Source organism: Saccopteryx bilineata, chromosome 1, assembly GCF_036850765.1.
Source record: "Saccopteryx bilineata isolate mSacBil1 chromosome 1, mSacBil1_pri_phased_curated, whole genome shotgun sequence".
Taxonomy (NCBI): Eukaryota; Metazoa; Chordata; class Mammalia; order Chiroptera; family Emballonuridae; genus Saccopteryx; species Saccopteryx bilineata.
The window spans coordinates 360,998,027-361,021,410 of NC_089490.1; the positions used below are offsets into that span (position 1 = coordinate 360,998,027).

Sequence of the window (23,384 nt, forward strand, 5' to 3'; positions counted from 1 at the left end):
GTTATAGGAACTGGAAATAAAGCCATGAATAAGACAGACAAAAGCCCTGCTTTCCCAGAGCTGATAGTCCTGTGAGAGGTGACAGTCAATAAACCGCTCAACAAATAAATAAGAAAATAAAAAATAATAGTCAGCCCTGGCCGGTTGGCTCAGTGGTAGAGCGTCGGCCTGGCGTGCAGAAGTCCCAGGTTCGATTCCCGGCCAGGGCACACAGGAGAGGCGCCCATCTGCTTCTCCACCCCTCCCCCTCTCCTTCCTCTCTGTCACTCTCTTCCGCTCCTGCAGCCGAGGCTCCATTGGAGCAAAAGATGGCCCGGGCACTGGGGATGGCTCCTTGGCCTCTGCCCCAGGCACTAGAGTGACTCTGGTCGCAACAGAGTGATGCCCCAGAGGGGCAGAGCATCGCCCCCTGGTGGGCAGAGCGTCGCCCCTGGTGGGCGTGCCGGGTGGATCCCGGTCGGGTGCATGCCGGAGTCTGTCTAACTGCCTCCCCGTTTCCAGCTTCAGAAAAATACAAAAATAATAATAATAATAATAATAATAATAATAATAAGCCCTGGCCGGTTGGCTCAGCGGTAGAGCGTCGGCCTAGCGTGCGGAGGACCCGGGTTCGATTCCCGGCCAGGGCACACAGGAGAAGCGCCCATTTGCTTCTCCACCCCTCCGCCACGCTTTCCTCTCTGTCTCTCTCTTCCCCTCCTGCAGCCAAGGCTCCATTGGAGCAAAGATGGCCCGGGCACTGGGGATGGTTCTGTGGCCTCTGCCTCAGGCGCTAGAGTGGCTCTGGATGCAACATGGCGACGCCCCAGAGGGGCAGAATATCGCCGCCTGGTGGGCAGAGCGTCGCCCCTGGTGGGCGTGCCGGGTGGATCCCGGTCGGGCGCATGCGGGAGTCTGTCTGACTGTCTCTCCCTGTTTCCAGCTTCAGAAAAATGCAAAAAAAAAAAAAAGTGGATAGGATGAGAGCATACGGTTCTCTCTCTACATGTGGCCAATGAATGGACTCAGGAGAGAGAAGGATGGACACCACTCGTGGCCAAAGGCGACAGGAGACCGAGACTCTGCCTTCCTTCTGTGCCTCTCGTCCTTTAGCTGTGGTCTGGCCAGCTGTCCCTCAGAGTGTGCTCCGCTGGAGCCCCTATTGCAGTGGTCTCTGTGTTTGGTTCCCAGGAGAGCAGCACCCTCGGCTGAATTTTCCGTGGACAGGACACGTCACTTAATGTCCTTCCTGACCATGATGGGCCCCAGCCCCGACTGGAACGTGGGCCTGTCTGCAGAGGACCTGTGCACCAAGGAGTGTGGCTGGGTGCAGAAGGTGGTGCAAGACCTGATCCCCTGGGACGCCGGTACCGACAGCGGGGTGACCTATGAGGTAGGTGTGCGCCTGGCGTGGCGAGTGACAGTCCTTGCCCAGTCCTGTCGCTGGGGTCCTGGATGTAGAGGTGGATCTGGCCCAGGCTGTGTCTTAGATGAACTCACAGGGTGGTAGGAAAGGCCAGCACGGTCTCATCATCATGTCTGCTCACACACGGTCTGATTTGGACTCTGGAAAGTGTCCATGCCACCGGCCAGGAGCGCCCAGAGAGGTAACCTGCCAAAGAACAGCTCCTAGTTAAGCAAGGAAACAGCAGACAAAGGCAAATCCGTGGAGGAAAAGCAGAGAGAGGGGGCTGGGCCGCATTCCAAAGGCCTCAGGCTAAGGAGTTTGGAATCTTCCCTGAATGTCAGTATCTCTCACACAGGGTCAGTCCACCAACAACATCAAAATCTGGAGCCATCAGAAAACCAGTGGTAGAACAGTCTAGAACAGATGATGATAACTGTGCTTTGTGGGACAAATGTGGCCTACCGCCTAAGGCATAAATAAAACTTTCAAACCCAGCTTTACATATTTGATTCCTTGTTGTCCGGGGCTGCTTTCTCACTAGAACAGCTGAGTCGAGTCCCTGCGACAGACACAGTTAGGCCCACAAAGCCTAAACTATTTACCACCTGACCCTCGACACGGAAAACTTTGCCAGCACCTGGTCTGGTAGGAAAAGCTCTGGATTCAGGCCAGCCTGGCTCGGCCATTTCCTAGCTGGGGCGACCGCTCTGAAACTTGGCTTCCTCGTCTGGGCCTAACCCTACTGTGTGTGTGTGGGGGGGGGGGGGGGGCAGCCTGCATTACAAAGCTCCATGTTTCCATGCACAGCACGTGGGACGAACAGGCTTCCATAACATAAATAGTAATTATACTTGTTAAATCCCTATCAAGGTTTTTGTTCTGATCATATTATGATCAAATTGCTTTTGTGGTTTTTAACCAATTCTATTTCCCATTCTTTGTATCTGCCCCCACCCCCCACCCTCGCTGCAGTCACCCAACAAGCCCACAATTCCCCAGGAGAAAATCCGGCCTCTGACCAGTCTGGACCATCCTCAGAGTCCTTTCTACGACCCAGAGGGCGGGTCCATCACGCAAGTAGCCAGAGTTGTCATCGAGAGAATTGCCCGGAAGGTACTGGGTTAGAGCTTTCCCTGGCACAGACCTTTGCCACCAGGGGTATGAGGAGACTGTACCCCTTCCTGTTCTAGAATCCTGGGGTGTCTGGCAGGTTCTGGGGTGTAGAATTCCTGGGCCTCGCAAGGTTCTTAGTATACAAATTATTCATACAATATAAATGAGCAAAATAAACCTAATAATAGGGTTTGATGCTCAACTGAATGATTTGATCCAAGCAAGTAGGGTTCACCGTGACTTTCATAAAAGCAAGTGCTCACGTCTGCCACGGGTCAGGAAGTGGAAGCTGTGGGCTTATGGCCAGTTCTTTTTCAGTCAGATTGTAAATGTTGGCCCAGAACTCTGCCTTGTACACACACGGTGTGGGCATTCACTTTTACATCTCCCCTCATCTTTCCTTCACACATTCCATGTGAGCCCTCCGAGTAAAATTCCTTTTGCAGGGGGAGCAATGCAATATTGTACCTGACAACGTGGATGATATTGTAGCTGACCTTGCTCCGGAAGAGAAAGATGAAGGTACCGTTTCCCTCTGATGCGGATGGCAACATAAATTGGCCCAACCTTTTGGGAAAGTAGTTTGCTAACATGTTTTAAAAGCCACAAATATATCCTTTGACTTGGGGATCCCATCTTGGAGGACTTCTGCTTGAGAGATGTATTCCAAAGCAAGGCCAAGACTGGGCACAGAGGACCAGGAATTGAGGCAGGTGTGACACTGGGGTATATATGCCCTCTGCAGTGTTGGGCCTTTAAAACGATCGTGTAAGTGGCATTGGCATAGGCTTCGCAGTCCTCAGATGCCCCTCTGCTTTGATTCTCACACTGGCCTGTAAGGCAGATGCAGGTGAGTCCCCTCTCCCAGCAATAAAAGCCAGGCCAGATCCTCCCGCCAGGAGAGCGTGGCAGAGCCCTGGCTCTGGTCCACGTTTTCTCACGCCATCTGCAGCCAGACAACCTGGGCTCGCACTCTCTTGCCTCAGATGAGCTCACCTTTCTACCACGGTTTTCTCACCTGCAAAAGGGGAATTTTAACAGAACCTGCCTCATAGACGGTTGTTGTGTGCCTCCAAGGGTATAGAAAACACGTAGGGGCCTTAGAATAATGTTGGCCCATAATAAGTGCTCAGTAAGCAATGGCTGCTCTTATCCTTGTCATGACACCTGTGTGTGTATCGTGACCACTGGGAAGATGAAGCAGCCACACAGAAAAACCTGTGCTCCCCCAAACCGCCCCTGATGTGCCCACACCTGTAGGAACTACGTCTGCCACGGTGAGGGACTGGGAATGAGACGACCGCATGTGTCGAGGAGAAGGGATAGTAAGACGGACTTTCTTTATTCTTAGGTTATTTAGGTGTGTATTAGTGGAATGCTAAAATATAATTAATTTTTAAGGGGAAGCGACTGGCTTGCTTCCATCCCAGGAGTACCAGGCTCATGGAGGCCAGTCAGGCTGCAGGGATTTTCCTGTCCCCAAATGTGCTTGTCTGGGAAGAGGGCTAGTCCCAGAATCCACAAGATCCCAGGGAAAACCTGTCACGTGCTCTTCCCAGATGACACCCCTGAAACCTGCATCTACTCCAACTGGTCTCCGTGGTCCGCCTGCAGCTCCTCCACCTGCGACAAAGGCAAGCGGATGCGGCAGCGCATGCTGAAGGCACAGCTGGACCTCAGTGTCCCCTGCCCCGACACCCAGGACTTCCAGCCCTGCATGGGCCCAGGCTGCAGTGACGAAGGTGAGGAGACAACCCAGGCCAGCCAGTGGCTGGCAGGAGCTCAGGAGAGGACAGTGCTGCCTCATGATGCTGTCCTCTCATGCCTGGTAGGGCCAAGCCCCTAATGGGACACCAAGACCCTGACTGTCAGTGGGTTCCATCCCACATCTCCAACAGTGTCTCTAAGACTCTGAACACAGAACATGTCTTATGACATCAAAAGAATTTTGGGAGCCCTGGCTGGTTGGCTCAAAGGTAGAGCATCAGCTGGTGTATGTATGTCCTGGGTTCAATTCCCAGTCAGGGCTCACAGGAAAAACAGCATCTGCTTCTCCCCCCTCTAACTCCCCATCTCCCCTTTCTTTCTCTCTCTCTCTCTCTCTCTCTCTCTTTCTCTCTCTCTCTCTTTCTCTCTCTCTCTCTTTCTTCTACTCCCACAGCCATGGGTTCAAGCACATCAGCCCCAGGTACTAAGGATGACTCCTTGGACCTCCACCTCAGGCACTACAAATAGCTCAGTTGTGAGCATGGCCCCAGACAGACAGAGCATCGGCCACAGGCAGGGTTGCCAGGTGGATCCCAGTTGGGGCACATGTGGGAGTCTGTCTCTCTATCTCCCCTCCTCTCACTAAGAGAAAAAGAAAAAAGAAAGAATTTTGGGGATTGATTGAACACGCCTCCTTTTCCGGCCATGCAAGAAAACATACACAAGTTACCAAAGTGCTAACAAACATCTCATGACAAATTACAAGTAATAAGCAGCCTGCTTGGGGGCCTCAACACCAACCAACCTCTTTTTAAGAAGCAGATGAACAGGTTAGACGAAATTAAATTTACATCCATTGCCCTGATTCTGTGTCATTGACAGGCCCTCTTCATGGCCTGCTTCAGCCCGAGTCAGAGCAGTCACTTCTTTGTGTCGGGACCTGGGGGCTGATCGCAGGATTCTTAGACTGTCTCTCTCCCCTGCAACTGCTCAAAGGTCAAACTTGAGCTATGAGCTTGCACCACCTATGTCACGATGGCTCAAGCTTCCAGATGGCACTAAGCTGATTGCTGTGCAAAGGTCAGCCGCCTACTTTCCAGTGCACGACTCCTCTCTGTCTGGACTGATCTATACTCTGTCCTCTGAGATCTTAACCGTCTCTGAACTGCAGTGAGAGAATGTGAAGGTCATTCACTCTATGGCCCTTCCTGGGGACGGTCTTAAATACCTCTCCCGGCTGCACTTGCACAGTGGTTTACTGTCACGTGTGCCCAGGATAAGACACTTCAGAGGTGAATGAACCCTCACATTCCCACAAACAGGCAGGGAGGAGGTTGTGACAGGCCTGTCAATGGTGGAGGTACTCTCCCTTCCTTGGGCTGGGGCTGGGGGATGTCTGGCTAAGGACCGCAGTGGGAGTGAGGGTCCTCGCCCCTTCACAGGGAACAGACCTTCCTTATACAGTGCAAGTGGCTCCTAGGTGGTACTGACATCTCTAAAACGTATTGGGCTGGGCCTCCTTTTTGCTTCTATTTTTTTATTGTAGTATATAACATCAAATTTACCATCTGAATCATTTTTAAGTGCACAGTTCAGTGGCATTCAGTACATTCACATTGTTGTGTGACCATCACCACTGTCCATCTCTACAACTATTTTATTTTTAACCTTGCAAAACTGACACTCTGTACCCATTAAACAGTAACTCCCCATTCACCTCCCCACCCCCGCCCTGCCCCTAGCTACCACATTCTACTTTGTCTCTGTGAATTTGACTATTCTAGGACCTCGTATAAGTGTGATCAGACAGGATTTGTCTTTTTGAGACAAGCTTGTTTCACTTAGCCGAATGTACTCAAGGTTCATCCATGTTGCAGCATATGTCAGAATTTACCTCCTTTTTAAGACCGAATGATATTCCATTATATGTACATATTAGATTTTGTTTATTCACACATCTATCAATGGACACTTGGGTTGCTTCCACATTTTAATAACTGTGAATAACGATACTATAAACATCGATCGGTATACAAGTGTCTTTGAATCTCTAATTTCAATACTTTCAAATACTCTGATTTCAACCTTTGAGACTCTGATTTTAGTATATATCTGGAAGTGGAATTATTGGGTCATACAGTAATTCTACTTTAAATTTTTTTGAGGAACTGCCGTACTGTTTTCCACAACATCTGTACCATTTTACATTCCCACCAACAGTGCACAGGGTTTCGATTTCTTTGCATCCTCAACACTTGCATTTTCTGTTTTTATTTTATAGTAGCCATCCTAATGAGTGTCAGATAGTATCTCATTATGGTTTTGGTATAATGATTAGTGATGGTAAGCATCTTTTCATGTGCTTATTGAATGTCTTGCCAGGTTATGGGAAACCTGTACCTCAACCATATCGCACTGGAACATAATTATCTTATTGGTTGTACATGAACTTTTAGTTAGCTTTGGCCTCGTGGTCTAACATGTGGGTTCCAGCTATGATTTCTCACTATATCACCAGCATTGATAGCTACACGGTCCAAAGGTTAAATAACAGTGTGTAGGCACCACACGTGCGCAGGCCTGTGGACATGTGCAGGCTGGCCTCACACTCTGACTTTGCTTGTCCCTTCTAGTTTCTTCTCCTAATACCACACACATGTACAGTCTCTTCAGGGGTGTTTGCATAAGCTCTTCCCTTTACCTGAAATGCAAATACCCATTACCCAACAAAGTTCTCTCAGATGTGCCCTCTTGTGTGAAATCTTCCCCACAACTCCCAGAAGAAATGACTTTTTCCTCTCTTCTATGCTTACCTCTGTTGTCATATTTTCAATACCTGGAATTATTGTCAGTTTCTCTCTCTCTCTCTCTCTCTCTCTCTCTCTCATGGAGTAGAACAAGATCCATATCTTACACATCTGTTTAACCTCAGAGCATACCTCTGAATATTCAATGTCCTTATTGACATGAATAAATGAGTAGATGTAGATGGGTGACTGCATTTTTCTTCTTTTTTAAGCAAGTGCACGCACACACACACACACACACACACACACAACTTCCAACAGGAGCAGCACACTACCACCACCCAGGAAACAAGACCAGCAAGCCATGCTGAGAGATTCAATTATCTTTTTCATCAGCATTCCCAGTGTCTCCTACATGGGCATGGCCTTTGCCAACACCCACTCATGGGAGCAAAGCCATATGTAATCCAAGATACCAACACAGAAGGTTGGTTCCATTGTCTTTCTCATTCTTCCTCTATGTCCCCCTCTCCTGACACACACAGACATTCTCACCCCACTTGCCATTCCACCATTTACTCCCTGTTGGCAGCTGGGGTCTTCTCTTCTTTGTTACCAACCTCAACTGAGGCATTGAGCTGCCTGTGGCCACTTAGTATAAGATGCTCTTTGGTTACAAATTAGCCCTCAGTTCCCTACTTCCCAAGGCCAGCCACCCTCTCTTACCTTCAGGAGCAAAATTCTCTCATCTGTTTTTCTAGACTGGGAACTGGCAGCTTTAGACAATAACCAAAGTCTCAGGTTCCTCTGAGCAAAAGAACTTAAACAGTAACTCAGAATATAGAATTTATTTATATATATACTTGTTTTCCAGTGTTGTCCAGTAGGACTTTCTGTCACAACAGAAATATTCTATTATATATCTGCACTGTCCAATATGGTAGCCACTAGGCATGCCTGTCTAGTCAGCACTTAAAATGTGGTTAGTGACTGAGGGAGTGAATGCTAACATTTTATTTGATGATCTTTTATGTATGATACATCCCAGACCATACAAGTGGATTATGACTTATATGTAAATCAAATTATATCTTATAACACGTCTTATATATATAAAACATCCTTCTCTCCATCCAAGTGTCTTTCATATGTATTATCGTGGGATAAGGAATAATCCTTACTGCCTGCCCCATGTACCTGGAAAAAGGCATTTCATTTCTTCTTGAGAAGTTTCTGCTTTAAAAATGCATGCCTTTTTATGTTCCCTTACATCCTCAACTGCCTAACTCCCGGACAGCCAGCTGGTTCCTTCTTGATTCCTGCCCTTAGGGAGTTGGGTCGCGCTGTAGTGTCTGAACCACGCCCTGGCATGCGATGGTCGGGCTGCAGCATCCACTCCGTGTGTTGCAGATGGTTCCACCTGCACCATGTCCGAGTGGATCACCTGGTCGCCCTGCAGCATCTCCTGCGGCATGGGTGTGCGGTCCCGGGAGAGGTACGTGAAGCAGTTCCCGGAGGACGGCTCGGTGTGCACGCTGCCCACCGAAGAAACGGAGAAGTGCACGGTCAACGAGGAGTGCTGTGAGTGGGGGCACCGGGCGGGCGCGGTGGGGCGGGCGCCACTCCCGAGGCAGCCGACACGACTCCAAGGCCACGGAACTTCCCAGCTTCCAGCAGCTGCCTGATGACCGAGTGGGGAGAGTGGGATGAGTGCAGCGCCACCTGCGGGATGGGCATGAAGAAGCGGCACCGCATGGTCAAGATGAGCCCAGCGGACGGTTCCATGTGCAAGGCCGAGACTTCTCAGGCAGAGAAGTGCATGATGCCTGAGTGCCGTGAGTGGGCGTGGGAGACGGGAGAGGGGACGGGGACAGTATGGGGGACCGCAGTATCCCCTACTACCTCCTCCATCAAGGTCAAGGTTGGGCAGGTGCAGGGGAAAAAGTGGTCCACTATGGTGCATGGCACTGCTAGGATCAAGATGAAGGCTATAGTTGTGTGGACATCCACCAGACCCAGAAAGTGTGGCCTCCATCGAGGGACACTCTGAGCAATGCTAGGAATTGGTGACTTCTGGATAGAATTCACCTGCAGCTGTGTTTATAGAACCCCAGAATAGCTTTGTGAGGGTAATAATATATTTAGGTGGATGCACATTCCCCAGGTCATCCTAGGCCTCCCCACTCTTTTACATTGGATTTGCCTGGCCCCGAAAATCATCACGACCCCTGCTCTACACACAGTTGCCCACAGGTCCACGCATCAGTACACATTTGTACACAGGCACACACTACATACACGTTCTAGGAGTTTGGGCACCAGTGGCCAAAACTGCAGCATTGAGTTTATCTCTTACTGTTGGTTCCTGGGGTTGGTGGGATGGATGTTTCTGCCTCTAGTAAGACCCTATTTAGACCCTCAGTGGTGTTTCAAGTAGGGACTTGTGTATCCATGTTACTTGTATATTCAATATCATCTAATGTCATGTCTGCCTCCAGCAGGATCAGGGGAGTTTCAGGAGAGTGACAAGTAGTCTGCCGGGCCGCTCCTTGCCTACTTCATGGGTTTCACTTGAGTATCTGAACCCATCAGTCAATCTCACTTTACCCCAGGAGCCAAAGTGGGGGGACAGGAGGTGGGAGGGCACAGAGATCAAAGAAAGCAAAGGGACCTATTCTCAGTGGCACACCTGGCTTTCGGCCTAGACACCATCCCATGCTTGCTGTCCCCGTGGTCCGAGTGGAGTGACTGCAGCGTGACCTGTGGGAAGGGCACACGGACCCGACAGCGGATGCTCAAGTCTCTGGCCGAGCTCGGGGACTGTAACGAGGAGCTAGAGCAGGTGGAAAAGTGCATGTTGCCAGAATGCCGTAAGTCCGGAGCTCCCGCAAGCCCACCACTCTGTTCCCTATTAACCAGCGCTGTGCGGGAGCACACTGTTAGATTGTAAAGTCTGTTTGGTGGGAAGAAAGAGCATGAATTTGGCGAAGTTATTTAAACTCTCAGTCAATCTCCTCTTTAATCACAAGGATCCCACTACCATCTACAAAGCGCACACACTGCAAGTTGCTACGGAGTCTAAACGGGAGACCTAGATGAGAGACACTTAGCACAAAGCTCAGTAAACCTTATTTCTTAGTTCCCTCCCCGAACCCCCATCCCCAATTAGGGGCTGTTTGGCCAATGCATTTTCCAACTTTTAAGTTTTATTCCTTCTCCCTCTGACCATTTTATTTATCCATGGCCAGGGGGTAAACATTGAATCCCTGCCTCCTGTACTCTTGCAGCCATGGTAAGCCCAGCCAGCAGAAAAACAAGCTCACAAAAGCTCACTGCCCACCCCCTCCTCCAAAATCTCTGTGGTGCGCTCGCTGTATGTATTACACGGGGACTAAACCAAGGGGAGAAAGCCTGTTTTCCTGGCTAGTCTTCCAAGAGAGCTTCTCTTTCAGGTGTTGGAAAGTCAGACACGCTTGGTTAACGCCCTCTGTTGGCATCCTCTGAAACGCACTTGCAGTCTCCTGCTCCCCCTTCCTTATTACTCAGGCTGCTTGCCCAGATTCAGATCTAGTCCAGAAGTTCAGAGCAAGGCAAGAGGCTCTGAACACATCTGTAAAGTCCCCCCAAAGCCTTCTTGAGTCACAGAGAAGCCACAGGATGTGGTTTATGACCTGGGCACCAATTCTGCCTCTACTGCTTACCAACCACATGGGCTGGGTGAAGTCAGTCTGCCTCTTGGAGCTTTGGTTTCCTCTGTGAAATGGAATAGTAGAATCTGTTTTGCATCTCTCTTTTTTTTCTTTAGTGAGAAGTGGGGAGGCAGAGAGACAGACTCCTGCATGCGCCCTACCCCAATCCACCTGGCATGCCCACTAGGAGGTGATGCTCTGCCCATCTGGGGTGTTGCTCCGTTGCAACCAGAGCCATTCTAGTCCCTGAGGTGGAGGCCATGAAGCCATCCTCAGCGCCCGGGCCAACTTTGCTCCAATGGAGCTTTGGCTGCAGGAGGGGAAGAGAGAGACAGAGAGGAAGAAGAGGGGGAAGGGTGGAGAAGCAGATGGGTGCTTCTTCTCCTGTGTGCCCTGGCTGGGAATCGAACCCAGGACATCCACACACCAGGTCGATGCTCTACCACCAAGCCAACAGGCCAGGGGCTGTTGCTTTGCATTTCTCATAAGCATGTGTTGAGATGTTGAAAGGATAGTGTAAGTGACCATATCTTGTTTCAGACATGAGATACTCATGCCAATTTGTGTCTTGCCAGCCATTGACTGTGAGCTCACTGAGTGGTCCCAATGGTCAGAATGTAACAAATCATGTGGGAAAGGCCACATGATTCGAACCCGGATGATCCAAATGGAGCCTCAGTTTGGAGGAGCACCCTGCCCAGAGACTGTGCAGCGAAAAAAGTGCCGCCTCCGGAAGTGCCGACACCCCTCCATCCAGAAGCTGCGCTGGAGAGAGGCCAGAGAGAGCCGGAGGAGCGAGCAGCTGAGGGAGGAGTCTGACGGGGAGCAGTTCCCAGGTACCACCCCCAAGTGTAAGGCTGGAGTTCAGGGAGCTGTCAAAGCCGGGGAAATTAGAGTAGGTTTTGAGGAACTTGTAGGAGTTTGTCAGTTAGAGAAGGGCATCCAAGCAATAGGAACAGTAATTGCAAAGGCACAAAGATGCCAAAGAGCATGGTATGTTCAAGCAAAAACCACCCAACAAGTTCACGATTTTTCCGATAGGAAGCTGCTCACAGATCAAAGTGTCTGTTGCATGTGGTAGTCAGGTGGCCAGTGAACATTCATTTAAGCCCAACTACATGCCAGGCAGCCACTATGCCATGGTCTTCTCCTCTATGAAACTTAGCCTGGTATTGAATGACCATAAATGCTTCTACAAATGAGTCATATATACAGCACCAAAGAAACTTTTTATTAAAGATCTACCCGGACATCTGGGGTCAGGGAAGTTCTCTTTGAGAAGGACATGTTTATGGAGGAAAAATAACAGATTATACTTGACTTTACTTAGTATTTGGGGGGCTAAGTACTTGCGGAGCACAGCATAAAGAAGTGATTGACTGTACCCTGAGTGGTTGCTGGGGTTTGAGTCACCCCCAAACAGCAGCCATTTAAAAGGATTCTGTGGTTCAGTGACCTGGGCTGGCTCAGCTGGATGCATCCTGTGGTCCAGCTTAGGCTTGTTCATGTGGTTATGTCAGTGGCTGGCTCAGCTGGGGCTGGAAGGTCTACACCAGCCTCACCTGCATTTCTGGGGCTCAGCTAGGGCGGCGGGGCTCCTCCACGTGATCTTTCCAACAGTCTAGTCAGGCTCTCTTACATGATGATGAAAGGATCCCCAGCATGCTTTTTTTTTTTTTCCAGGCTGTTTGTTCTTGTCCCATTGGCCAAAGCAAGTCATATAATCAAGCCCAAATTCAAGAGGTGGAGGAATAGGCTGCCCCTTGGTGGGAAGAGCTGCAAAGTATTTGTAGTCTATCACCTATGAACTAGTGGTATAAGGACTCCAACCATTATTTAATTCAAAACTTATTACATACAGGAGCAGAAGAGAAGCCCAGAGAACTATATTTGACAGTTGTTGACTCGAGTTCAGCCCTCATGTCTGTCCTCATTTTCTGCCAGCCTAACCAGGCTTCTCCTGCTTGCAGGCTGTAGGATGCGCCCGTGGACAGCCTGGTCGGAATGCACCAAACTGTGTGGAGGCGGGATCCAGGAACGCTACATGACTGTAAAGAAGAGGTTCAAAAGCTCCCAGTTTACCAGCTGCAAAGACAAGAAGGAGATCAGAGCCTGCAACGTTCACCCTTGTTAGCAAGGGTCCACGTGGGCCAGGGCTGCACTCTAGATTCCAGGGTCACCAGTGGCTGGACCGTTTGCTTGTTTGTTTAAGGCAATGTAAATCGTGTACACTAGTTTTCATTTCTGCAGTGTTATTAGCCCAGTATTCTGTGGATGCCAGAGCCATCCCTTCTGTTTACTTCTTGGTGGGCAGAGGCTGAGTAGGGCTCCCTCATCCTCAGCCAGCCCTCCTCCAGCAGACATGGGTAGTGTCAGCCACCCTGTACCAAACGGAAATGTGTCCTTTGCAGCATCTACCTGGGTGCAGGACAGGCATAAACAGGCCTCCATAAACAGGCAGCTGTGCCTGGAAATGATTCTGTCTCGGTCCCAGGTGCAGCAGGAAATATGCCCCCTCAGACAAAGAGAGCAGCTCCTCTGCCTCTCATCTCTGGCCCACTCCTTCTGCAGGAAGCTGTTGTTTGCTCATCTCTTTTAACGTAGCGGAGCTTTAGGTCCCTTGTTGAGTCTCCTCATCATCAGTAATCAATAGTTCTTGGGGAAAACAGAGCTGGTAGATGCGAAGAGGGGCACAGATGCTGGCTGGCTTTCTTCTCTCACTGAGAAATTCTTAATACATTTATCTCACCTCTTAATTCTGGTTCCTGATACCCCAAAGGAAATGACGGCCACTTTATTTGAATGTAAGGTTGCCAGTTCTTGTACCTGATGCAAAGAGTAACTAAGTCTAGAAAGGATTTTCCTTTTTTTTTTGTTGTTCGTTTTTGCCACACTTCTCCTAGCAGGCCAGCCTTATAAAGTTTCCAATACTAGGTCCTTACTAGAACCAAGGCAGCAAAAGAGGCCTCCCTAGCAATCCCAAACCTGAGTTTTTAAAATCTTTCAACACACATCTAGACTTTTAAGTCTTCAAACCAGTTCTAACAGTTCTTTTTACTTATGCGAACATTTGGTAAGTCTCCCCGCAGCCCGCCAAGCCATTCCTTGAGACTTTAAAGGGCGTTTTTAATCATAAAACTGTCCATGTAGAAAGAGCTTTTCTTTCTTCTGTAGAAAGGAAAGGTGTTGCCAGGACCTTCAGAAGGAAGATAGAAATCTAAGGAGAAAGGAATATGACAGAACCAAGCTGGGCAAGAGAATCTGGTGGAAGTCAGCCCTAGGTGGGCTCTCCAGCTGGGGGCTCTGATCCTCGACATATCCATGGGGAGGGAAGGCTGTGCTTATCCATCCCCACCCCAGCACTCATATAAGTACACCGAGTTCAGGGAAACTGACTACCAAGGATTAGTGTAAAAGAACATTTTACTGAGTGCAGTCCATCAGCAGTTTTTACTCATTAATTGTTAAAATTAGTTGTATTTCTGTTGCCAGTTTTTTTTTCATTATGCTTAATCCAAATATGTATCATGGATGAGATGCATACAATGCTTTGAATACACTATTTTAAGAATCTGCATTAAACACATCAGGATACTTCCAAACACAACATATATATGCTATTTAGACCTGGATCTGTATTATTTTAACACAAGGAAGACTGTTCAATAAAAAACTCATATGGGTCATTTGTGTTTTTACACTAATTAAGGGTTCATAAGGTTGCGTCTGTTTACAATTGTTATCCACCTCAATCATATTCAGCTAAAGATAGTTTTTGCTCCCTCAATCTGGAGGGTCCATTCTTACTACATCTCTGAGTTTCTGGAGCTTTGTTGCCAACATTATTATAGCCCTTAAATGAATACTTTTCTCCCTCCACAAAGGAACATAAAGAAATAACATGCTTAATTTTCTACCTGGACAAAAAAAAAAAAAAGATGTCGATACAAAATCTGTCCACTTGAGCAACATTACTCTTTGCAATCTAGAGGCATACTTCCTCTCAACCCCTGAAAATCAAAGTTCCTCAAGACAGTGATTCCTAAGTAACTAGTGTCTCATACTCTTATCTGGTCCCTACGGGGTGCTTTTTAATCTTAATTTTGGAGAGTGAAAACCAGGTAACTTGTTAATGGCAGAGAATGGGTAACATCTTTCTTGTGACACCAATGTTATTTCTTTTGCTTACAAGGGGAAATTTATAAGAAGCGTCAAATCTCTTTTTTACCAAAGTCTTGTGTTAGGTGATTTATAGTTTTTCTGGCTAACCAATCATTTTGGAAATAAAGATTTTTTTTACTACAAAAATTAAATTTGTTTGGACTTGCACTTGAGATAGCAAACACAGGAAAAATGTCCGTACAAAGGGCAGCTATCATGGTTGTATATATATTATCAATGCCAGACCAGTTGCACTCCAATTTACATCCACATTTTAAGATTACAATAAGTTCAGAGATACAGTCCCTAGCCAGACACTGGGTCATTCACCTGTCACCTTGCCAATGCATTATTTGAAGGAAAACTGTTGTAGTAAATAAGAATAAAGCCTGGGCTTCTTTGGACTTAACATTAAAAAAAATTAAGATTTTGTGCTGTTTTTCATTTGAACTTTGTGTATTAAACTTGTTTTAGGCATACTCCAAGTCTGTGTACTTCTTCCAGGAAGTAAGCGTACATTCTCACATGAAACTTAGTTCAGGTCAAGCCCATGGCTAAAATGTCAATACACAAAAAATTCTCCGTGTCAAATTATTCCTGTGGCCTAACAAATAGCCCACATTCCTCAGGCAGGTTTAAAGGAGTTCAATATTAGCGTGTACCAGGACTGTACAATCAGTCCCTTTATCCCCAGAGTTAAATATTTATATCTTAAAGAAATGGATACGATTGTCCAAACAAAACTAAGCAGAAATGTTTAATCCCTAATCACAACAACACAGAATCAAGGAAGATACAGACATTCCACTACTTATTTGGTACCATTGATTTTAATAACAGAATGATTCATTTTGTTCTTAAAAATTGCCCCAAGTAGAGAATGAATGAAAATAAAATAGTTCCTTGTGAAAACGAGTGAGGTGCTCTAACCAACTATAAATAGCAGCTGAATGCTAATGAGCATGAGGATAATTCTTCATTTTAAATGCTCTGAAATCTGTGAGCGAAAGATCTGTACTAAAATAACACATTTAAATAATGACATCCCTGTCAGTTCAGAAGGTTCCATACGCTCTGCAGGGCAGGGGGGCAGAGGGCGTTAAGCCAGGGGACCTGGGTTCAAGTACTGCTGTGTCCAAGAGGATGGGAGAGCAGCGCCAGTTGGTGCTCTCTTCTGGCCTTGGGCTTCCATACAGCTCTTCCACTAAAGGTTTCCCCAGTCCCACCTCCACCATGGAGCCAGGTCTCATCTCGACAGCAAGTCCTGAGCGCATCCTGACACAGCAGTTACTAGTAACCAATCTTACCCCATAGGTCTCCCACCTCTTTAAAAACCAGGAAATGCCCACTTCATGTTGAAGCTGGCTCGAGTTGCGTGCCTGTCACTTATAACTGAAAACACTCTGACAAATAGAGAACACATGCAATACTTTGACCAAGGTAGCAGCAGAGCAAAACGCAACTCTGGACTTGCCACTTAACATGCATAACATCATCATGTAAGCTAGCATTCATTAACATTTTCTCATATTGCTCTAAATTCTGCATAAAACTCAGATTATATTCTTAGCTACTTCCCTGGCATTAAAATTGACTGGTAATAGCTCTTATATTTTAAGTAGTTATGTGTTTAAAGAGTTATCTCAAATAATCTTAAGTATCAGCATAAGGGAAAAGGGCAAACATCATATTCAAGACTACTGACCCCTTTACATTAGTTGTTTATAAAAGCAGTCTTTTTTTTAAAATGTATTGGTATGCTATGCCTACTGCATTTTAGAGAGGGGAGAGAGAGAGGAGGAGCAGGAAGCATCAACACCCCTATGTGCCTTGACCAGACAAGTGCAGGGTTTCAAACCGGAGACCTCAGCATTCCAGGTCAACGCTTTATCCACTGTGCCACCACAGGTCAGGCCATACTGCATGATCTTAACCTGCAATTTACTAGCTTATCTGGAAACGTGAAAAAAACTCCAATCTTCTGCTCCCTTCCCTACTACGTTAATGCTACTCCACGCGAGATCTGCAGCTTGCGTACATCCACAAAGCATCGTTACCACCCTACAAGGCTATGCAGAAATTGAAAGCCAACCCTTAGAAAGTTTTGTGACAATCTGACACTGCATGATATCCAAGAGCATGACTATTTTTCTAGTAATTCATTTTTATTCCATTTAGCAAAAGTATCAGTTCACAAAAGTAAAGATGAAAAATTTTTAAAAACCGGCTCTTCACCACAGTCAGGGAAGGGCCACACTACGCCATTCTTACTGGACCTCCAGGACAGGACGCCCGCATGCAAACCCCAGGCTTTTGAGCCTTTTAAATGCTTCAGTATCTACACAGTAGATCTACCTCCAGGCTTGTATACCTACATATCTACAGTTAAGTACCCTGCACTCGCTCTTTTTCTTACTCCTCTATCCTACCCTATTGAGCAAGATAACTGCCCAGTGTCCTCTGATTTTGCCATGGCATTTCTCAGGAGTAGTTCACTTACTTTCCCCACCTCCTTGCCCTCCAATCATACTTCAATCTACTATAATCTGGTTCCTACATCCAGATGGAAACAAACCTGTCAGTCATCAGCAACCTCCAAAACACCACTGCTGCCTCTTATTCCCTGGTCCCTGTCTGGTTCCGTCCCGTCCCCCCCCCCCCCCCCCCCCCGCCTTCCCGACATCCTTGACAAGAAGTTTCCTGGTTATTTCTCCAGGTTCTGGCTGTTCCCTCAACTTTTTGCTGCCTCTTAATCCTCTACCCCCAATGTTATTTTTCCTCCAAATGTATATATACCCTTTGACCTTTCCTCAAACATGCTCTTGCTATTTCAATCCACTCCCATCTCAACTATTAGTTCTAAATGAATAAATTCTAAATCTGGACTTCTAGTCCTGGCCTCTTCTTTTGAGCCCCATTCCCCACTCATAAACGCCCCCTAGACTAACCCCATTTGTAACTGGCACAATCACCATTTATTTCTATAATTAGAGCTGCCTATGCTCATTCATTCATCAAATGGTTGGTTTTTCTGCACGTGCCAGGAAATATGGATACAGCAATAGACATGGTTCTCCCCTCACAGAGCTTATGACACTAAGACGCAAATCAGACAAGACACAAAATAATCACAGATGGAAATTAAATAAATTAAATAAGTTACATAAATACAGGGCAGCAGTGTGAGGCTAGTCAAGAGGGCTCTCTGAGGATGTAGCACCTAAGCCAAGAGCAAACGGATAAAACAACTATTTGGAATAGTTGAGTGAAGCAACTGATTTGGAAAATATGTGGTGTGGTCTAGGGAAGTGTCCTTCAACCACATCCGCAGACCTGTCCACCAGAAATTTCGGCCCAGGCCACGAAAGTTAACCACCCTGATGTTGTATGAAGATTACAGACCCAATTATCTTAGTCGAATTCACTTATGCTCAGGATAATTTTTGCCTCAGTAGTCCCCAAAATAATTCTATTTTCACCTGTCCCCAAGTGTAAAAAGGTTGAAAACCACTGTTCTGGGGTCTAAGAAAGCAAATCAATTTGAACATAAATGAGAAGCAGGAAGATGACAGTTCCTTGTATATCACGGTAAGAAATTCAGATATTAGCCAAAGTGTACTGAGATGATGACAGATTTTCAACAGCAGTGTGATATTTAATTTATGGTCTAAAAAATATCCCTATGGCCACATTGAAATAACAACTTTGTGAGGGCAAAATGGAAATAAACAGATTATTTCAGAGTCCTCTATGGTAACCTGGGTGTGAGAAAAGGGGCTGAGACAAAAGAGGCAGAACAAACAGAATGAGGAGATTCCACGATTCCAGTATCTTACCTGATCACCTTCCTAAGTTCCTTGTTTCTCCGCTGTTCAAACTACCACTAGAGCAGATCTAGGCAGCCTGTGTTCAGAATCCTTGGCAGTTTTCCATTATAGACAGAAGGACTATCCTATTTAAAGCCCTCTACATTCTAAGCTGAGTATATTTTACCATTAGTTTTTCCCATTAAACTTAACATGCTTTTAGGTTAAGATCCCAATCCCAGAACACACTTTGCATTCTGCCAACTTGGTGCCTTTGCCCAGGCTCTCCCCAGCCTTCTCACCCCGTTCCACCTCAAATCCTATCAATTGGCAAAGCTCCAGCCAAAACACCACTTGTAACTAAGAAACTCCCTCAGATTTTCCAGGAGGAATATATAGCATCGCTTCTGCAGAACCGACTTTGCATGCTTCTCATACTCGGCCTTAACTCTACACCCTGACATTTGTTTTTGTCATTCTTAACCTTTCTCCACTAGATACTAATTTGTAGGAAGGAAAAGCTCAAATGTATCCATTTCCCCAGAACACCTAGTAAAGTTTGTCAAAGGAAATGTTTAAATTAAAATGTCTTTTTTTGCCCTGGCCGGTTGGCTCAGTGGCAGAGCGTCAGCCTGGAGTGCAGGAGTCCCGGGTTTGATTCCTGGCCAGGGGACACAGGAGAAGCGCCCATCTGCTTCTCCACCCCTCCCCCTCTCCTTCCTCTCTCTCTCTCTTCCCCTCCTGCAGAGAAGGCTCCATTGGAGCAAAGTTGGCCCGGGTGCTAGGATGGCTCCTTGGCCTCTGCCTCAGGCACTGGAATGGCTCTGGTTGCAACAGAGCGATGCCCCAGGTGGGCAGAGCATCGCCCCCTGGTGGGCATGCCGGGTGGATCCCGGTTGGGCACATGCGGGAGTCTGTCTGACTGCCTCCTCGTTTCCAACTTCAGAAAAATACCAAAAAAAAAAAAAAATACCTTTTTTTCTCCCTAAAAAATGCTTTGAAACTTTATATAAGCAGTCATTGGTTAAATATTCATAAGTGGTCAAGTAATTGAAAGGGACCGCTTTATCATTCCCTCCTCATATTTACCTGCCAGTCATCTGTTCAATGGGCTCGTTATATAGGAATGGGAAAAGAAATAAATTAGAGTAAGTGGTGCTGAAAGTAAGAAGAGAAACAGGCTAGACCTTAAGTATATACAACCTTGTTACAGCAAATTTTAAGTCAATTTAAAGTAAGGGACCAATTTATATTATAAAACTCAAAGTCCCTAATTTAAAGAATCATCACTGTAAAATGTATGTCAATAAGGCATAGTGTCCAACTCTAAAATATTATAAATCTTTAAACATTACAGGAAGAAAATTCCTAGAACAGATATTCATGACTTTCAATTCAGGAAATCCTGAATTTCCAAATATATAAAGAAACATAAGAAATTTTGAAGTTAGAAATGTGATCTCAAATATTCAATGTGCTAAAGAGCAGGATTGGCAAACCATGGCCCATAGATCAAAGCCAGTTTTCCATCTGTTTTTGTACAGAAGGGTTTTTACCATCTTAAATAAATTCTTTTTAAAATTCAAGATTAATATTTCATGACACATGGAAATGATAGAAAATACAAATTTCAGTGTCCACAAATAAAGTTTTATTGGAACACAGCCACATTCATTCATTTATACATTGTTGATGGCTGCTTCAGTGCTACAATGATACAGAGACTAAATGGCCCACAATGCCCAAGATGATATTTACAATCTGGCCCTTTACAAAAAAAGTTTGCCAACCCCCCAGCTATAGAGAAAAGATTTCAAGTCATAGATTAAGAGGGCTACAAGGCACCTCTGACTGTATGATGGAAATCAAATAGGAAACTTCAGCTTCCAACCACAAAGTAACAGAAACTGGATTTACCCTCCTACCTTAGACAATCAGAAAACTGGAGTAAATATGTGAAACAATTGGTTTCAGACATTATACACCAAGCAGCATAGGATTATACTCCCTGATGGAAGAGAAACAAGTAAGGTAAGCCTTAAAACTGCCCTAGCTTTGGGCCTAGAGGCCCACTCCAGACTGCAGAGGGGATGGGGAATTCTAAGCAGGGTACAAATGTGTCCCTGAGCTGAAAAGACAAGACACTGGAGATTGGGAGTTTGAGGCAGCCAAAGGTTACAGGACAAAGTTCTGGCAAGGAGAGAACTACACAGAAAAAGAGTTCTAAAAATATACATTGGGTCAATGAGTCTTTGTTGAATATTAAGATATGTATGTATAAGGTGAAACTCCACTTAGCTGGGCAAAGAATGACCCAGGAGCTGTGAACTGAATGGTCCCCAGAGCTCACACGGGGCTGAGAATTGTTTCAGTTTCCATTAGCCAAATTGGAGATTCCTCATTGATTACTTAGGGCATTCAGTAGAGACCCCAAATAGTCCACACTTACTAGTGGAGTTAAACTATCCTGGGAAAAAGTTACTTGAGACTGCATGAAGCTTAAAAACAAGCCTTAAAAGGATCAAACTGAACTATAAGTAAATTAAACCAACTGCCAGAACAAAGCCCAACAATGTTTAGATTAATATAACAAAATCTAGGCACCAAACATAAAATACACAATGTCCAGCATCCAATCGAAATTTAGTAGACATGCAAAAAAGCAAGAAAATGTGATCCATAACTAGAGAAAAATCAGTCAATAGAACAGATCCAAAAATTGCAGATATGATGAGATCAGCAGAAAAGAACATTACAACAATTATCAATATTTGTAACCATGTCCAAATAGTCAATACAATGGGAGAATTAAATCCTTTATAAAGTTACTTTAGTGACTGTTTTCTCAAATCTCCCAAGGATGATACACAGCTAGTATCATTCTAGATTCATGGAAGAGACATTCATTTATTACACATAACAGATAGGGCATTAGACTCAATTCTCTGGGAACCCAGGTGAGAGAGGCCAGATCAGAGAAATACATGACCATACTGAGTACAGAAAGAGAAGATATAACAACAAAAAACAACAGAACCTCTAGAGAAGAAAAAAAGGGTATAAAATAAAAAATTCATTGAATGGGATTACTGGCAGATCAAACAAGTGCAGAAGAAAAGGTTAGGAAACTTTAAGATACAGCAATAAAATTTATCCCACATGAAGCACAGAGAAAAAAATAAGTAACTGAGATAACAAAATTTAACTTTCAGGCCGCTTTGCCACAAATCATCTATTCAGAATAAAATGAAAGGTTTTCCGTTAAGTCTAGATATTATGTGACAGTCTCTTGCTTTCTGAAGTTACCCATGATAAATAAAAAACTTTCCCAACTGAAAGTACTAAGAAGGACATATGATAGTGCTATAGTATCAAAAGCCACAGGATAAATGTGGTATCTTACTGGGCAATAATTTTTATTGACATTCAAATAAATGCGTGTGCTTTGCTCCAGCTGTTTTAGGCTTCATCCTCAGAAATATTCCTCTTTCCTCTGTAGTTGGGGTTCTCTCATCAGGAGCACTTCGTAGAAGTTTAAGAAACATGACTTAGGAAATCAGTAAGAACAAGCCATTTCACTTCAAGTTTACCTACTAAAATGACCAATATTGACTCTTAGATTCAAACCCTGAAGGCATTGTTGGGAAAGGCTTAGAGCTACTAAAGTAAATTTCCTCCAACACTCACTCCTTCAAGGAACCACCAAAATAACAAGTCATCATGCAGCATCTTGTGATAACAGATCAATTTTAATTCTAGCACCTGAAGCTATACAAGGGTACGCTTTATAAACCTCACGGGACTGTTGTACATGTTCAATAAAGTGACAACTGTGCAATACCACTTAGTATCTCAAAATCAGGGACGTACTTTTGAATTGTTTAAACACAATCCACAGAATTAAAAACAAAATTGGAAGCCATCCACAGTTAAACTAATTGTCAACTTAAAGTTTTACACGTACTACTTGATACTACAGTCTAGTAGGGATATGGGAAAGTGATTTTAGATCCTCATCCTGTTGTATACCCTATGAGGAGGGTTACTTGGAAGCTATGGGACTTGCCAGAGGTGGCTACAACCAGGACCAGAACAGCAAGGAAAGTTTCTTTAAACCAGTTTCTGTAGTTTTCACTTTTTTTCTTGTCAGTTAAAAGTGAACAGTGAGAATTAAATACTTATCTTTACATATACACAGGTATGCTGTGGAAGCATAGTTGCTTACAAACATATAAAAATACTTGTTAACTAGTTTGATAAGAAAATAATGTATAAAAGTATATAGCAAAAACATTAATCATCTCTGACCCTGGAAAGATCAATTTCATATTTTATATTACAAACAAAAACAGATTTAGTTTTTTTGAATCCCTTATCCAGAAATACTTAAAAAGGAAGACAGACATAAATTCTTTATTTTTACTCTGAACATGGTTGTGAAAAGACTTAAAATAGAAAACCAAGAACACTGAAACGCCTAAGTCCAGAGTGAGTCAACTATTTGGCCACATACAATGTTATCACCTTTACGAGCAGGGGTAATAATTAACCTAAATCTACAAAGGGCATGTTGGTATTTTGGCCACTGGAAAACAAAGGCTGGAGCATCAGTGAAGGTCTGAGATGTCTCACTTTTGAGGATTCAATTCAGTGTATTTAAGGTAACTGAAGGTGACGGCAAAAGTTTTAAGATAGGCAAAAATTCACATTAAAAAAAAAAACACCTCCCTATGTTTCTATTTAGAGTAACAGTAGGCAAAATGATTCCAGAAGT

General features: G+C 45.2%; 1 protein-coding gene across 1 annotated transcript in view; it reads left to right on the forward strand.

Annotated features, from left to right (window-relative positions):
* The window catches only part of SPON1 (spondin 1), a 328,021-nt gene extending 304,688 nt beyond the window's left edge, over positions 1 to 23,333 (forward strand). The window contains exons 8-17 of the mRNA XM_066251009.1: positions 1,171 to 1,372; positions 2,360 to 2,500; positions 2,947 to 3,022; positions 4,060 to 4,242; positions 8,365 to 8,535; positions 8,622 to 8,789; positions 9,660 to 9,824; positions 11,219 to 11,479; positions 12,614 to 17,451; positions 17,498 to 23,333. Of these exons, the coding sequence (XP_066107106.1) occupies positions 1,171 to 1,372; positions 2,360 to 2,500; positions 2,947 to 3,022; positions 4,060 to 4,242; positions 8,365 to 8,535; positions 8,622 to 8,789; positions 9,660 to 9,824; positions 11,219 to 11,479; positions 12,614 to 12,777 (1,531 nt within the window). The 3' untranslated portion in view covers positions 12,778 to 17,451; positions 17,498 to 23,333. The remainder of the gene's footprint in view (positions 1 to 1,170; positions 1,373 to 2,359; positions 2,501 to 2,946; positions 3,023 to 4,059; positions 4,243 to 8,364; positions 8,536 to 8,621; positions 8,790 to 9,659; positions 9,825 to 11,218; positions 11,480 to 12,613; positions 17,452 to 17,497) is intronic.
* Positions 23,334 to 23,384: the final 51 nt, after the last annotated feature.